Here is a 15,802-nt window from a genome sequence, read left to right as displayed (position 1 = left end):
TTTGTACAAGTTTGTACCTTTTTTAACAAAGGTGTTTAAAAAAAAAAAAAAGTTGTAACATCAAAAGACATTATGGAATACAAAGCTGAGCTGTTCAATATCCCTTCAAAGGACTCTTCCTCGATGTGATACTTTTTAATCTGTTTTTCTGGTTCAATTTTACATCTTCTTCCATTATACCTCCAGAAACTTCCCCCAGTCAATGCTGCCCCAAGCAACACACAGCTCTTTCTGCTTGTGTATTTTGTTATTCTCGTCAGCTGTGGACAATTTATGTAGCCAAGCTTCTTAAAACAGAGGTTCAGGGGGTGCTTCGGTAGCTCATTTGGTTGAGTGTCTGACTTCGGCTCAGGGCATGATCTCTTTGGTTGGTGGGTTTGAGCCCCGTGTCACGCTCTGTGCTGACAGCTCAGAGCCTGGAGCCTGATTCGGATTCTGTGTCTCTCTCCCTCTCTGCCCCTCCCCCACTTTGCTCTCTCTCAAAGCTAAACATTTAAAAAATTTTAAAAAGTTGGGTTCAGGACAAGACTATAAATAACTCACACTTACATGGGTACATTTGGAACTTTAGTGCTTCAGCCTTTTATCCCTTCAGGTATCTTTTTCCATTTTTCGAGCAACGCTAACCCTGATGTCTAGAGGTCACTTTGAGCCAATATACTGCATATTCATGTAAAATATATCTACATTCATTTTTACCAAGGCTTGCAGGGTTTTTTTTTTTTTTTTGCCTATTTATGGGTTTTTAAACAGTTGTGTTTTTTTTTCTTTCCTCTCCTCTCTTAAATACCTTAGTCCACACTGACTTAAAATGCTCTGCTCTTCAGAAAATCACTCTCTGTAACTTTCAAGTTTTAAGGTTTCTCACTTTCAGGATTTCTCAGTGGAATTAGGTTATCATTTAATTTGGCTGCTCTATTTGCTGACTTAATAAAGGGTAAAGTTTGTGTTAGAGTACTATCATTAAATAGATTATTATTCAAATCTATTTCCCTTCACTATAAAAATCCACTTGCTTAGATTGTGTCCTTTAAAACAGATATATCCGTGGCACCTGGGTGGCTCAGTTGGTTGAGGGTCCGACTTCAGCTTCATGATCTCATGGTTTGTGGGTTTGAACCCCGCATCAGGCTCTGTGCTGACAGCTCAGAGCCTGGAGCCTGCTTCAGATTCTGTGTCTCCCTCTCTCTCTGCTCCTCCCCTGCTTGTGCTCTCTCTCTCTCACAAAAATAAACATTTTAAAAAATTAAAAAATAAAATAGATACACCGACTTCTGTGAGAAGTCAACAGTATTCCTAAGAACAGTTTCACACAGGTGCACACTTGAAAAGTTTAAGGAGATAGAGGAGTTTACCAGGTGATGAAGTTAAAAAAAAAAAAAAAAAGAGCTAAGGAGTCTTTGCAGAGGGACCATTGTGATTTGGTTTCCCAGTATTCTTGATTTCCTCAGACATCACACCTGATGAGCTCTTGGGCCATGAGGTTCGGGGGAATGATCCCATGGATGCAGAAGAGTTAACAGGGCAGCTCTGAGACAGCTATCCTTAGAAAGGTTTGCCTGCAAGGTTGGCCCTCGGCTGGCATGTGGGAACTTAGCTTTCAGGAGGGCTCCCCCATTCCCTGAGAAAGCAGCTCCCTGTTCCCAAACTGTACCAGGGGGTTTATGCTAAATATACCTGCTTTCCTTCTATGAATCTGGAATTCTGCTACGGGGTCTGGCAAGACGAGCCTGTGTGACAAGCCTCCCAGTGAAAACCCTGGACACTGAGTCTTAGACATTTTACACGTGTTGTCACGATTTGATGCTGGGGGGATTAAGCGTGTCTTGGGTGGCTCCATGGGAAAAAAAAAGTCTTGAAAGCTTGTACCTGATTTCCTCTGGACTTCACTCGATGCAGCCTCTTCCTTTTTCTGCTTTTGTTTTGCATCTTTTTGATATAATAAATTGTAGTCTTGAGTGTGGCTGTTTGCTGAGTCCCACGAGTCCTCCCAGCAAATCATCAAAACCAGGGGAGTCTTGGGGACCTGCCAACACACTACCCTCAGCCATAAGTTTGGGTCCTGATAGTTGCATGCATAGCCAACATCTCTATAGAGGTGATCCGAGGATTGGCTTCTGACTCCAGCATGGCTAGTGAGACCAGATGAGGCCTTCCCTGGGCTTCTGAGAGAACCCAGCGTTCTTTATTCTGCTGGTTGATGTGGGATGGGACTGTGAGGCTGCACCTGGTGGTTGCCTTCTTATGACCAAACAAGAACAACCTGGAGTTACCAGGGAGGGTACCACATGGAGCCTGCGGATAAGGCAGGCACAGAAGGCAAGGAATTGGGCCAGGATCACAGTCAATTGCTTGATCAAGCCCCTTCAAAGACGGTCCTACCCTTCTAGATGTTTCCTCTGTTACGCAGGCAAGTTGTGTTACCAGTGTGAACTAGTTTTATTCTTGGCCACCGCAAGGATCCCAACTGATGCGACACTGAACCATGCCAGAGTCTGATGGAGAGAAGACTAAGTGAGAACCCTGTCAGGTTTCTGAGTTGGGAAGTCACATATTTATTCAGGTATGTGTCCTAGTAAGGCCCCTCTGGTGGGCAGGAGGTGCGTGGTGAAAAACTGGAGACCAGTGGGAACACCACTAAATGAGCTATCCACTAAGAGGGTATACATGGTAGCAGCAACTGGAAAACCCTGGAAGATTCAGTAAATGGAACTGAAGGACTGGATGTGGGGGGTGAGCACTAGAAAAGTCGAAGGTGACTGGTTTCTTAGTTTGCCTCAGCAAAAGGTGGTGTTCTTTTGTTTTATTTGAGAGAGAGAGAGAGAGAGAGAGAGAGAGGGAGAGAGAGAGAATCCCAAGCAGGATCCCCACTCAGTGCAGAGCCCCATGCGGGGCTCAAGCTCACGAACCACAAAATCCCGACCTGAGCCGAGATCAAGAGTCTGACACTTACCCGACTGGGCCACCTAGGTGTCCCTAAGAGGTGATGTTCTTAACTAAGGCAACAAGAATACATGCGCATTTAGGGGTGGAGGGGAAGACGATGTGTTGACCTGCACAGTAACCAGAGGACAACAGCCTCGTAATAACTTGTAACTGTGGGTGGGACTGTGGAATTATGGAAGGAGCATAACTAAAATACAGGTTCAGGGGCACCAGCACTCAGGCGATGGGTGAAGATATGAGAGGAGATGAAACCATCCAGGAAGAAAATGTCTTCCAAAGGGTGGTCAGGCCTGAAACCTCAATCCTGATCCTACAGAGATGGGTAGATAGGAGAAATTATAGAAGAGACAAAGAGAAAACAGGGAGACTAACCCATGGGTTGATTAATAAGTTAATATATTTCTTAATGAAGGATAAAAGGGAAATGATGAAATAAGGAGGACAGTGTATTCAACAGTATGAAGATTACAGAAAAAGTTAAGGAGCACAAAGACGAAGAAGAAGCCGCTCAATCTGGATAACAGCCTCTCTCTGACCTTTGAGACTGACAGACAAAGGTTAGGAAGATAATTAAAACATCTCTTAACATGCTTTAAAGATGTAGGGTCTACATTCAACACTCTCATCAGTGTGTGGCATTTGATTCATTTTAACATACTGTTTCTATTTGGAAGGACACTAAGCTCTTCCAAGCTCAAGAGCAACAACGGCTATGACAAAAGACCAACGTTAAAAGGCTGCCCTTTTAAAAAACAAATTCTACTGGTGTAACAAAAAATCACTCTGAATTATAGTTTTAGGATACCATACAGAGATCGTGAGGCTGAGGCATAACTTCTAGGTCTTCTCCGCATCCTGCTCACTCATTAAGCCAACCATCCTGAGGCGTGCCTTCGTGTTCCCCCACTGTGCTAAATGTTACAATTCCATGTTTCTGAGACCGTTTCCCTTGATCCCTGAGCCTCCTGAAGCGAAGTGCCAGGCCACACTCCCCGAAGCCCTATTTGGGACTGAAGATGGTCCCCCAGCTCCTGAGCAAGTCAACAGCGGTCTCTGAGCACACTCGTCGGCCCCGGGTCACAGTCCGTCTGTAGGGCAGGCCGTAATCGGTGACTGGTTAGCGCAGGGCAATGCTGACGGGCACCAGAGCCTCCTCTGTTCTCTCTCTGCCTCCTCTGCTTACCACTCTCCACCCAGGCGTTGATCCCCACATCTCCAAATACATTCCTGCCCGGAGATCTCCACGTCAAAGCCTGGTGGCCAGGGAACGCAGCCCATAACAGCCCTCTCCGCACACATGTTCTCGGCTGCACTCCACAACTGGAATTCACTCCATCTCCGACCTTGGCATCCCACTTGCTGGTCGCCTCTGCGGCCGACCCATCAAAAGGGCATCTCCTCAGCACACATCATCCGAGCTAAAATGGTGCGGAAAACACCAGTGTTGACAGCACTTGCCTGTGACCTATTTCTGATTTGAGAGTACTGATTAAAGAAGAAAATTCTTATGTTTGGTAGATTTACAGGCATTCTATGAAAATAAAAAAATTTCAACAAAACCGAGGCGAGAAGAAGGAAAACTATTTGGGAACATAAAGACGTTTTTCCTGCTTTAAAGCAGAACACTGTCATAGCAAAGTATGGAAAAATAAGTGAATACATGTGACAATTCATGTTAAAACTGGGGTATCAATACATTAGAGAACAGAAATTAGCAAAACAAAGGGCAAAAGACATCAAAGTGGCTTTCCTCATTTAATGTTCCTTTCCACTTATAAATGCTATCACAGTTCTAAAGAATTGGGAGAAAATTTTTTATTATGAAGATATAGCTCTAAGAACAGAAAGATAATTACATGCTAGCTTATAGTTCATTGTAAAAAATAATTATAACATGAAAAGTTAGTAAAAAATTAAAATCTGAAAAGTTATCTAAAGTCTGAAAATGTTAAGCAGAGTCCTCTGTATCTTGGCTGTGATCACTTTTGCATATCTGGGAGAGGAGAGTATTTAATTTCTCTATTCTTATTAATAAGGTGGTGTGTCCTTCACAGCTTGGCATAGTCTTTAAGAATCATCTGAAGCTTCTGGCTCAGCAAGATGTTCCCTCTGGCCTTCAGTCTGCCACTAAAGAATGCCTGGAAAGGAAAGCGGGACAAAAGAGCGCCAGACTTTATCATGTTGCATTTCATTTCTTTTTCGAAAAGATCACTGTTCAGACTGAATACAATTGAGATAATACCTCTGGACGACAAAGGCAACTTTTTTTTTTTTTTAATTTTTTTTAATTTTTTTTTTCAACGTTTTTTATTTATTTTTGGGACAGAGAGAGACAGAGCATGAACAGGGGAGGGGCAGAGAGAGAGGGAGACACAGAATCGGAAACAGGCTCCAGGCTCCGAGCCATCAGCCCAGAGCCCGACGCGGGGCTCGAACTCACGGACCGCGAGATCGTGACCTGGCTGAAGTCGGACGCTTAACCGACTGCGCCACCCAGGCGCCCCTAAAGGCAACTTTTATCTAGCAATAATACTTTAATGATTATAGATAGTACCCAAATTCCTAGATACCTAAGGAAACAAACAAAAAGACTCCTTGTGTATTTTGGAAAACCACAGAATAATTTATCTGAACTGACAGATCTGGGAGTTCTGTGTCTCAACCCACACTTGGATGTCGGTCTATGTTCTTAAATGTGAATTTAAGACCCTATGAATATAGGGCTTTGCTGTAGTCCTGACAATAAAAGTATTTCTTACTCCTTGAAAGAGAAAGCCATGTAATGACAAAACAACACCGTGTAACTAAGTAGCAAATCAGCCCTGTGCTGTAGCATCAGAAGGGCTGGGTTAAAATCGAGGCTCTGCCACTTCCAAGCAAGGTGAGCCTGGGCAAATTACTTAACCTCTCTGAGCTCCAGCCTCCTCATCTACAGGGGCATGACAACAGTACCTAAATAACGCAGCTGTGTCACTGAGCTGAACGAAATAGTGTGTCAAGCGCTTAGCTTAGCGTGTGATGTGCGGTAAGGGCCTATCAAACGTGTCATTATTACCAAGTGAAGGCTGGAGAGTTCGAACACTACAGAATCGCCTGTGGACCTGGCCTGACACAGAGACTTGTCCACGTTTCTTAAGTTCACCCTCGCTGTCAACTTCCCTCGCAGTAAGAAAACACATACGTCAAAGTTCATACAGCTAATGGGGAAATAGTATATAGACTAATGAAGTGAAAAAGAAATCCCTAGGTTTTTAGATAGATGGGAAAAAATGTAATATCCATGTATTCTTACCATTACAAAGCAGCCCTAGGAATACAGTCTCACCTGAGAAGCCAAGCCATCAGCTTGCAGTGAGCCTGTTTCCTGCCAGTCGACAGCTGAGAAAACTTGAGAGCTGTAATAACCGGCTCAAGGCCACAGCACCAGCGCACCAGCGAGAAGCGGGGCTAGGCCTTGAACTCACACGTGTTCTTCCTCAACACAGCCTCCGGCTTATCAACATACAGCAACTTGATCTTAGAAGCAAACCCTCATCAACTGGAGGGAAAGCCAAAACTACGCCAACTTCTTATCCCAGAAAAAAATAACGGGGAACTCATTCACAATCAGGATCAACTGCGAGGGGTCCAAACAGGAGCCTGGGATTTCAAAGCTAAGACTGCTTTCGCGGGGCAGTGACAGGCGCTACGCTCCACAAGCCTGGCAGAGGTGTCAGTACCGAGACCTGCCTGCTGGGGTCCAGCTCTGAGACGGACCTGCCACCGAGGATCAGAGCACCTATTTCCTTGAAGTAGATACACCAAACCCAACGAGGATGGGTGTCGTAGAATAGAATTCTGTACAGAGATCTCTGTCCCTATCTATTTCCTTAGGATAGATTCCTAGAAGAAGAAATACTGAATCATGACACAACCATGCTTGCCCATCACCAGCGTGCAAACTGTGAGGCACAGTATGGAACAATATGGAACATTTAACATTTTCGAGGGAAATACAGGGACATCAGTGAAACACAACTCTTGCTTGGACCTAATCACTTAATAAAGGGCTGTTAGGTATTTCTCTGAGCCTAGGGGTGCGAGGCAAAAAGTACTGAGACCGCAGGTTGCCACGAAGGAACAAAGTCTGAAGCCCTCCCACAGTGCTTTCCAGAAAGACTGTACCTAGTTTATACTCGCTCCAGCTACCTGTGAGTTCTCTTATCCCAACTGTAACAATACTGTTCATTTTAACCTTTGAAAATTTGAGGCAAAATGACATCCGCTAATTTGCATTTTGTGGCTACTGGGAAAAATTAATAGTTCTTATGTATCTAAGTCATTTCTATTTATTGATTACTGGATAACTTCTGCTAACTTTTTTCTATGTGGTGTTTTCCAGAGCGTTGCAGAGGTTACGGACACCACTCTACCGTGTATCATCGTTGTCTGTGTTATTTCCCCCAGGTTTATGGGACCACCTCGAGGAGTCCGACAAGCTGGCGTTTTCAGTTTCCCCATGGCCTCAACTGCTATTGGTGAGCTCCTGTTCCTGATTTTTATCCTTGCTTTCATCTGCTCAAGTATCAGTGAGGGCCCACAGTATGCTAGGCGATAATCTAGGCAGGAAATAGGTATCTTCCTCTGTTCCCATGGTGGTAACATTATGGTAGGAGAGTCAAAAAATAAAATGTAAGCAAGTAATTAAAACCTGTTATAAACACTAGGAAGGAGAGAGCAGGATGCTATCTCACATCCTTCCTAACAGAAAGGAACTACTCTGGATGAACTGAAGCCAGCTCTGCCAAAAGCTCAGGGGACAAGATCCAGAAAAGGCAACAGCACAGACACCAAAGCAGTAAAAGGTGATGGGAAGAAATGGAGAGAATGAACAATGTGAATGAGTCTGAATTCTAAGTGGGGAGACAAACGGTGTGGGCTGAAGCGAGAAAAGACGAGCAAGAAAATCGCCACGCAGGACATGGGAGATTGGTAGTCTGGATGTCATCCAAGTGCAAACGGAAATCTTAGGGAGGTTTTCAGGTAGGGCGACCAATAATCTAATTTACATTTTTAAACGGTTCCCCTGGACCCTGTGTGGAGAACAGACTGGTGGAGAGGCAAGTTTGGAAGTAGTAAGACCAGCCAAGAAGCCATAGGAGTAAGCCAGCGGAGATGCTGGAGGCTTGGATCGTGGTGGTATCTCTAGCGGGGAAGGTGGAGGATGAATGTTAAGATATATTATGGAGAAAGATCAGGCAGAATTAAGGACAAACAGAATATAGAGGTATAGAAGGAAGCCAAGACAATCCTTACATTACCAAGCATATTAATTTGTATAGATAGATGGTAGTGCCATTTACGGAGACAGAAAAGACTGGGGGAGAAAATGAACTCATGAGTTCTATCTTAGACGACGTCAGTGAGAGATGCCAGTAAGACCCCCCATCAGAGGGTCAGGTGGAGAGATGCCGACAACACTGTGGAACTCAGAGAAGACAAGTCGGACATTTAGATATGTGAGTTGTCAGCACATCCAAGGCTTTAAATACCATAGGATGGAGGAACGCATTTGGGGAAAGACGTTACTTAGAGAAGAGCCCTGAAATGAGCCCTGAGAAGCACCAAATTTAATGGGTGGGGTGGAAGAAAAAGACAGTAGAGGAGATTAGGAAAAGCCAAAGGTACAGAAAGCAAAACAGGAGAATATGGTGTCAAAAAGCCAAGGGATGACATCATTTCAAGAAGTTGGTGGTTAACTCAGTTGAATGCTAAGAAGGGCTAAAGCAGACTTGGAATGCAGTAAAAGATAATCAGAAGAGAGATGAATGAACAAAGGGTCACTTGTTGGAGAAGCCATTTTTATGAATCATGAGGGAAGCTACCAAGGTCAACAAGAGTCGGTGGCAGAGAGAGAAAAGACTGTATATACGAGGAGATGCGGTCTCTGATGACTGAAGACTAATGACCTTAGCACTGAGGTTGGGGAGAAGGTAACAAAGCCAAATGGCTTCAGAAAAACTCCGATATTAATTAGAATTTCTCAAAGGATTATCATTAAGAATAATAAGTAGCTAGGTTTCTGTTAAGTTTTTGCTTCTGCTTTTATTTTTTACATTTAATCCCATTCCGTCTGGTGGTGACTTAGGTACATGGAGTGATGAAAGCACTACCATTTCCTATGCCACTGCCCAGTGCCATCCACTAAATGATCCATTCACCCCCAAGGGTCTCGTATTCCTGGCAATTACAAAAATGTTTCCCTGATCCTACATTAAATCTTTATATAAGGGCACCTCAAATGTAACACGTCTAAAAAAGAACTCCTAACGACCCACTCTCTGCCCTGGAGTCAATTTTCCACTCAGTGGCCAGAATGACCTTTCAAACTCATGCCACAATGGCTTCCTATCACACACGAGACCTAGACTCCTTGCCAAGACTGCGAAGGTCCTGTGCAAACCAGCCCTTCCCCACTCTCCCACTCCCCCCCTCCCCCCCTCCCAGTGCTCTTCACCTGTCTCCTCACAGTTAAAGTGCTTCAGTAAAGTCCGGCTACTCCTGCATCAACACTTCGTGTCCTTGGCCTCATGGTTCATCCATGAGCACTCACTTTGGCCAGTGCTCTGTCAGGCCTTTTTGGACAACCCCATCTCAAACAGTTCCCCTAGCCTATCACCATCTAATCCAGGGGCCAGCAAACTACAGCCTGCAGGCCAAACTCTGAGGCCAGTTTCTGGAAATACAGTTTTACAGTTGGAACACAGCCCCATTCATTTATTTCCATATTTTCTGTGGCTACTCTGACTCTACAGGGGCAGAAGTGAGGGGATGCAGCAGAAACCATCGGGCCCACAAAGCCTAGAATGTTCACTAGGTGACCCTTTACCAACAAAGTTTGCCAACCAGTGCTCTAACCCATTACTGTGCCTTATTTTTCTCAATACCTGAAATTAGATTTTTTTTTTCCCTTCCACTCCAGAACTAAGCTCAAACGGTAGGGGGCACTGTCATGTTGAGCCACACCTAACGCCCAAATCAGAGTTAAGTGCTAAGTAAATTTCTGGGAAGGAATCAACTGAGGTCAGCTGGTGTGAAGCACCAGACTGAGCTCTTCGTATACGTTATCAGGTTTAGTTATGACTATTGTTTGGGATTATCACAATTATTGTATTAACTTTATTGTTAAGAACACTAGAATTTAGAGAGTAAGTGACAGCGTGGATTCAAACTCAGACCTATCTCATGTCAAAGATCATATTTTTAACACTACACTAATTACTGTACAGTTCTTTTTAAATTAGTCTTTCTACCCAGGAAAAGTGCACTTTCTCAGGTATCCAAATTGTTCTGCTCCTTGTAAACTTGCACAACTGTTCTCACATAGGCTTTCCTTGTTCGGCAAGTCACTGGCATTTTACAGTTTGCGTTGTGATTATAAACAACTTTTATTTTCAGTGACATCTTCTACTTGGGTTCACTGCTGTGTGAAAGCTATTTTTTAATAATAATTGAATATCCAACTGCTTGCTTGAAGCCCTTCATTCTAATAAATAGTAGTTGATTCTCTTGGGATTTCTAGCTACATGATCATGGTTTGAAAGTAACAAGTTTTTCTCCTCCATTCTAATTGTTATGTCAGTTTCTTTATTTTGCGACTGTGGTTTGGCCAAAAGTCTCAGAACAACATTAACTAATAGTGATCTGAGAGGGCAGCCTTGTCATAAGCATTATTTTCCAGGGAAAGGCCTCTAAATGTTTCATCTTATTAAGTAAGACACCAGCTGTTACATTCTATCCTTCTATTTCCAGTTTTCAATGATGATTAAGACAACTTATTAATCTTCTATATCAGGAATGAATTTCTAATTTCATAAAGTATCTAGTAATGCATGGTTTTTCACCTCTGAATTAATGACAGAATATATTTAAAGGTCTAGATGTGGGTTTTATATTGTTCTAGTCTATGCTGAAGAAGAACGTCACCCCCAAATTCAGTTTTAAAAGGTGTTATTTGGAACTCCTTTAAAAATATATATGATCTGTCAACCCAGATATTGATATCAACTGTGTCTTCTTCAAAGTTGTAAGGAACCTGTCTTATCAATCAGCATTTGGGAGTCAGCTGAAAACTGCAATTGTCAAATAGGAAGCAATGATGATGAATGGACTTGTTAGGAACATTACCTTCTGAGGGTCAAGCTTGCCCAGGACTACCTCCATGAAATCTTCGTCTGAAAGTGTGAAGGTCGTATCCGCAGAGCCTACTGCAGGGCCTTGATAGACTTTTCCAGAACCATTTTTTAGGTCAATAGCTGTCAAAGATAGGAAGAGAGCAACGTGTGTTATTTTTTTTTTCTTCACAACAGGAGAGTAAAATAAAGCAAACAAAATGCAAACATATTTATAGTTTCCAAGATAGTGTGGCGCTTTCTATATTACACGTTCTCTGTCATTTAGAAAAATTAGAAAATCCTTTATTTTTCAAGATATCTTTTTTATAAAGAAGTTCTTCACAAGAGTAAAAATCAATAATAGTTTCACTTCACTAAAGAAGTATATACAACAGAGACATTTTAAATGTGAATTAATGTAGAGTAAGATATAAGGAAGCTAAATTGTTGGTGGTTATATGGTTAAGGCCTTTAGGTTCAAATACAAACTCTATAGTTAACAAAGGAAGAAAGACGAATTTTAAAACAGGTGCATGCTGGACACACCTGGGTGTCTCAGTTGGTTAAGCGTCTGACTTTGCCTCAGGTCATAATCTTGCGGTTTGTGGGTTCAAGCCCCGCATCGGCTGTGCTGACAGCTCAGAGCCTGGAGCCTGCTTTGGATTCTGTGGCTCCTGTTGTCTCTGCCCCTCCCCTGCTCATTCTCTCTCTCTCTTTCTCAAAAATAAATAAACATTAAAAAAAATTTTAAACAGGTGAATGTTAGTTGGGTTGGAGAAAGGAAATACACAATCTAGTCACCTTTTAAATACCTATATTCATCAAAGGTTCTGTCATAGCAAGATAGTCAAAACAGATGCGTAAAAATGTTCTAATTTGTTGCGTGTACTTAGTATTTATTTACAAAATATTTCTTGCCCTAATTGTTGCAAATAAACATTAAAATTAACTTCTTTTCCAGGGCACCTGGCTGGCTCAGTCGGTTAAGCGGTCGACTTCAGCTCAGGTCATGATCTCACAGTTCACGGGTTCAAGCCCTGCATTGGACTCTGTGCTGACAGCTCAGAGACGAGCCTGCTCCGGATTCTGTGTCTCCCTCTCTCTCTGCCCCTCCCCTGCTCTCTCTCTTTCTCAAAAATAAACATTAAAAAAATTTTTTTTTCAATTTAACTTCTTTTCCCTTAACTGTTTTTGACAGAAGTATTTAAGTATCCCAGAAAAAGGCTGGGTAACTGGGAAAACTATGAAAAATTACCGTCATTGCTCTCTATAACATGTATAGAGTTGAATACCAAAGCCACAATTTACGAAGTTTTAAGTGCCTCCCATGTGACTGAGACCACCATCCCCTCCTCCAGTGCCAGCCTCCGGAAGGCGCTTTCTCTTGCTACAGCAAAGGAGCTACAATCACATCACCGTCCCTAAGAGTGTGCAGAGAGCTCCCAGCTTAGAGCCAAGCTACATGTGCATGAGGAAAACCCAGAGTGCTTAACTACCTCCTGCTTAGCCCAAGACCTGCTCCAGAGGCAAAATGATATCACTCCAACTCTTCAGAGTACAGAAGTTGGCCAACTAAGGTAAAACAAGAACTCAACGGAAAGTCACCTTGGGGAAGAAGAAGGGCAAGGAGAAGGGGAAGTTTTTGCTTTGTACACTTCGTTCACTCACTCCACTGCTGAGTTTCTACTACGGGTGTCAGACAAATGCAAGGTACTAGAAGTCATGCGTGAAGAGCAAAGGCTCTGTTCTTACTGGCACTTACCTATGACATGTGTGTTCTCATGTATTGCTTGTAGAATTAAACAGAAAGAGAGAAAAAGGGAGGGAGTCAGGAAGGGTGGGGAAGGAAAGGGCGGGAGAAAGACTCTAAACTCTAAAAGGCAAACCTCTGGCGTTCAACAACCTTCATGATGTTAATTCGTCACAAGTGAGTCTAAAAGCCCACACCAGTCCTGCTCAGGAACGTTAGTGGGCTGCACACATCTTAATGATCAGGTGAGGGAGGAAGGCTCTGAGCTAACGAAGGTTCTTATCTGTCCACCTGCCCTCTCACTCCCCCTGGTTCTACGTGAGGCTTCACAGCCATGACTCTTGGAAAGCAATACGACTCTCTTCTGTGGAAAGCTAGAAACTAGGACTGATGAAAGAGAAGAGGGCTCAGAAAGGGAAGGTTCTTAGCAAGAACACAGGGAGTGAGGGGAAAGGATTGGCATGTCCAATTCCAAGGTGGCTCAGGTCATGGTCTACAATATGGCTCATTCAGGAGACTCATCATCCACCACCATTACCTTGAGTTTACATTCACCCACCGGTAAGGTCATGGTTATTCTTACTGAAATGAAGAAACATACTATACGTATTTTCTTTTACTGGTAGCAACTATTTTAAAAGCTTTGTGCATGACTTCAGCTCTGTATTTATATGATCATTAAGGCTCCGAAAGAGTCTATGAAAATTTCAGTTGTACTTTACAACATTTAATGGGGGTGAGAGACCATGCCATTTGGAAAACTGGGGATCTCTAAAGGTCTTGGGATATATGTACCTTACAAATCACAAAGGAGAAGGCGGCTGTTTATATTGATGCCTCCTTCCCTGAAGATTATAAATGCTCTGCTGGAACAAGAATGTCTTGTCTGTATCCCCTACACTTCCTCGAATAGAAAGTACTTAGAAACTATTTATTAACGGATGATTAAAAAAGCACATCGATGAAGCATCTCTATTAAAAAAAAATAGTAACAACAACAAAATGAAAACTTAAGTTAAAAATAAAGACTTTTGGGGGGCGCCTGGGTGGCTCAGTCGGTTAAGCATCCGACTGAGGCTCAGGTCATGATCTCACAGTCCATGAGTTGGAGCCCCACATTGTGCTCTGTGTTGACAGCTCAGAGCCTGGAGCCTGCTTCAGATTCTGTGTCTCCTTTTCTCTGTGCCCCTCCCCCACTTGTGCTCTCTGTCTCTCAAAAATAAATAAATGTAAAAAAAAAGAAATTTTTAATAAAGATTTGTTTTAAATCACACCATGAAGGACACAATACTTTTGTGCTGTTCCTGCCAAAAACTCAAACTAATAATCATGGGAAACATCAAATAAACAAAAGCTGAGGAACATTCTACAGAATATCTGGGCTCTATTCTTCAAATATGTCAAGGTCACAAAAAACAAGAACAGACTGAGGAACTCATCCAGATTAACAGACTCAAGAGACCTAATAATGAAATGTAGTATCTGATCCCAATTGGACCCTGGACAGCTCTTTCTTTTTCTTTCTTCATTTCTATTATTGTTGTTATTATTCTTTCTATTGTTACTCTTTTGCTATAGAAAACATTAGTGGGACGACTGGTGAAATAATAAAGTCTGTAGATTAATTAATACTGTATCAATGTTAACTTCTTGATATTGAGAGTGGTTCTATGAATAGGTAAGAGACAGTCTTTGTTTTTAGGAGACGCTACTGGACTATCCAGGGAATAAAGGACACTGTATCTGTAAGTTTCAAATGCTCTCAAATGCTTTAGAAAAATGACCATAATATGTACGATGAAAAAAAATAGTAAAGTATATGGAATAAAATCATAATTTGGAGAAACTGAGTGAAAGACACAGACAAGTTCTCTGTACTATTCCTGCAACTTTTCTGTAAGTCTGAAATCATTTCAAAAGAAAAAAGTACAAAAAGATGTTATTAAGATGAATAGCACCCACAGCAAGATGGAAAGCCATCAACGATTTAAGTGATTTTGTGAGTGAGTGAGTGAGTGAGTGAGTGAGTGCGGGCAAGCAGTCAGGGGCTGTGCTGTAGGAGGGGATGTGGTCACGGGTGCTAAGGGAATCGAGAGTAACCTGAGGTAGACGCCCCTCCGACACACAGGTCCCCACCCCTGACCGGATGCCATGGTGCTTTCCAAAGGTCATCTCTTCAAGTCCTTCCTGTAAACCCATGAGACGCTTTCGGATCCCAGTCCAAAATGTGGAACAAGCATCCTCAAGACTGAGTTTATAGCCCAGCTGAGAAACCCTCAAAGGTGAACTGGTTGGTCTGCTAGAAGATGAACACCGACTGTGAAGCTAATAGGTCCTAATGATCAAACGGTGCCACTGAGGATGAGTGTATTCTGATCTTAACAGAACGCCAGTTGCCAAATCCGTATATATCCTTCCACATTCTGGCAAATTTCTAAGGTCCAAAACAAATGACCTCTAATATTTAAAGAACATCTTTGTCCAGACATTGTTACATAGTGCATAATGGATGCCTGGATCTAGTCCAATTACGTAGACTTAGCTCTATACAATTAATTTCAGTATATATATTTTTTAAACCCAAATAATTTCATTACATAACCAGCAGTATGCAAGCAATAATGCATAGTATTTCTACAATCTTGCTATATCAATGCCAATTCCAATCATGTTCCTATAATGGCAAAGAATACAAATATGTGAAAAGAAACTAAATTTCCTTTAGGGGAAAAACAACCAAATCGTTCAACACCAACCAGCTTAAACCTGTCATGAGAACATATTTGTTACTCAGCAACACTGTATCATCACTACACAGAAAGAAATGGGTCTTTATCAAAAGTTTCGGTAGCGTGGCTATTCTACATCTACTAGATACAATCAAACAACAGATAGATTCTTATTTGGAAACAGAGGGTAATATTCATGTCTAGACTTACAACAAATTGCATCT

General features: G+C 42.4%; 1 protein-coding gene across 2 annotated transcripts in view; it reads right to left on the bottom strand.

The window, feature by feature from the left end:
• Positions 1-4,688: 4,688 nt before the first annotated feature.
• Positions 4,689-15,802, bottom strand: part of HSD17B4 (hydroxysteroid 17-beta dehydrogenase 4) — an 87,346-nt gene continuing 76,232 nt past the window's right edge. For both annotated transcript variants that reach the window (XM_019831288.3, XM_006927547.5), the window contains exons 23-24: positions 11,113-11,240; positions 4,689-5,084 (exon numbers count right to left, since the gene is read on the bottom strand). In XM_019831288.3, coding sequence (XP_019686847.1) covers positions 4,995-5,084; positions 11,113-11,240 — 218 coding nt within the window. In that variant the 3' untranslated portion in view covers positions 4,689-4,994. The remainder of the gene's footprint in view (positions 5,085-11,112; positions 11,241-15,802) is intronic.

Source organism: Felis catus, chromosome A1 (genome assembly GCF_018350175.1).
Source record: "Felis catus isolate Fca126 chromosome A1, F.catus_Fca126_mat1.0, whole genome shotgun sequence".
NCBI lineage: Eukaryota > Metazoa > Chordata > Mammalia > Carnivora > Felidae > Felis > Felis catus.
The sequence above is the reverse complement of the archived record's forward strand: the minus strand, read 5'-3'. Positions and strand labels throughout refer to the sequence as shown.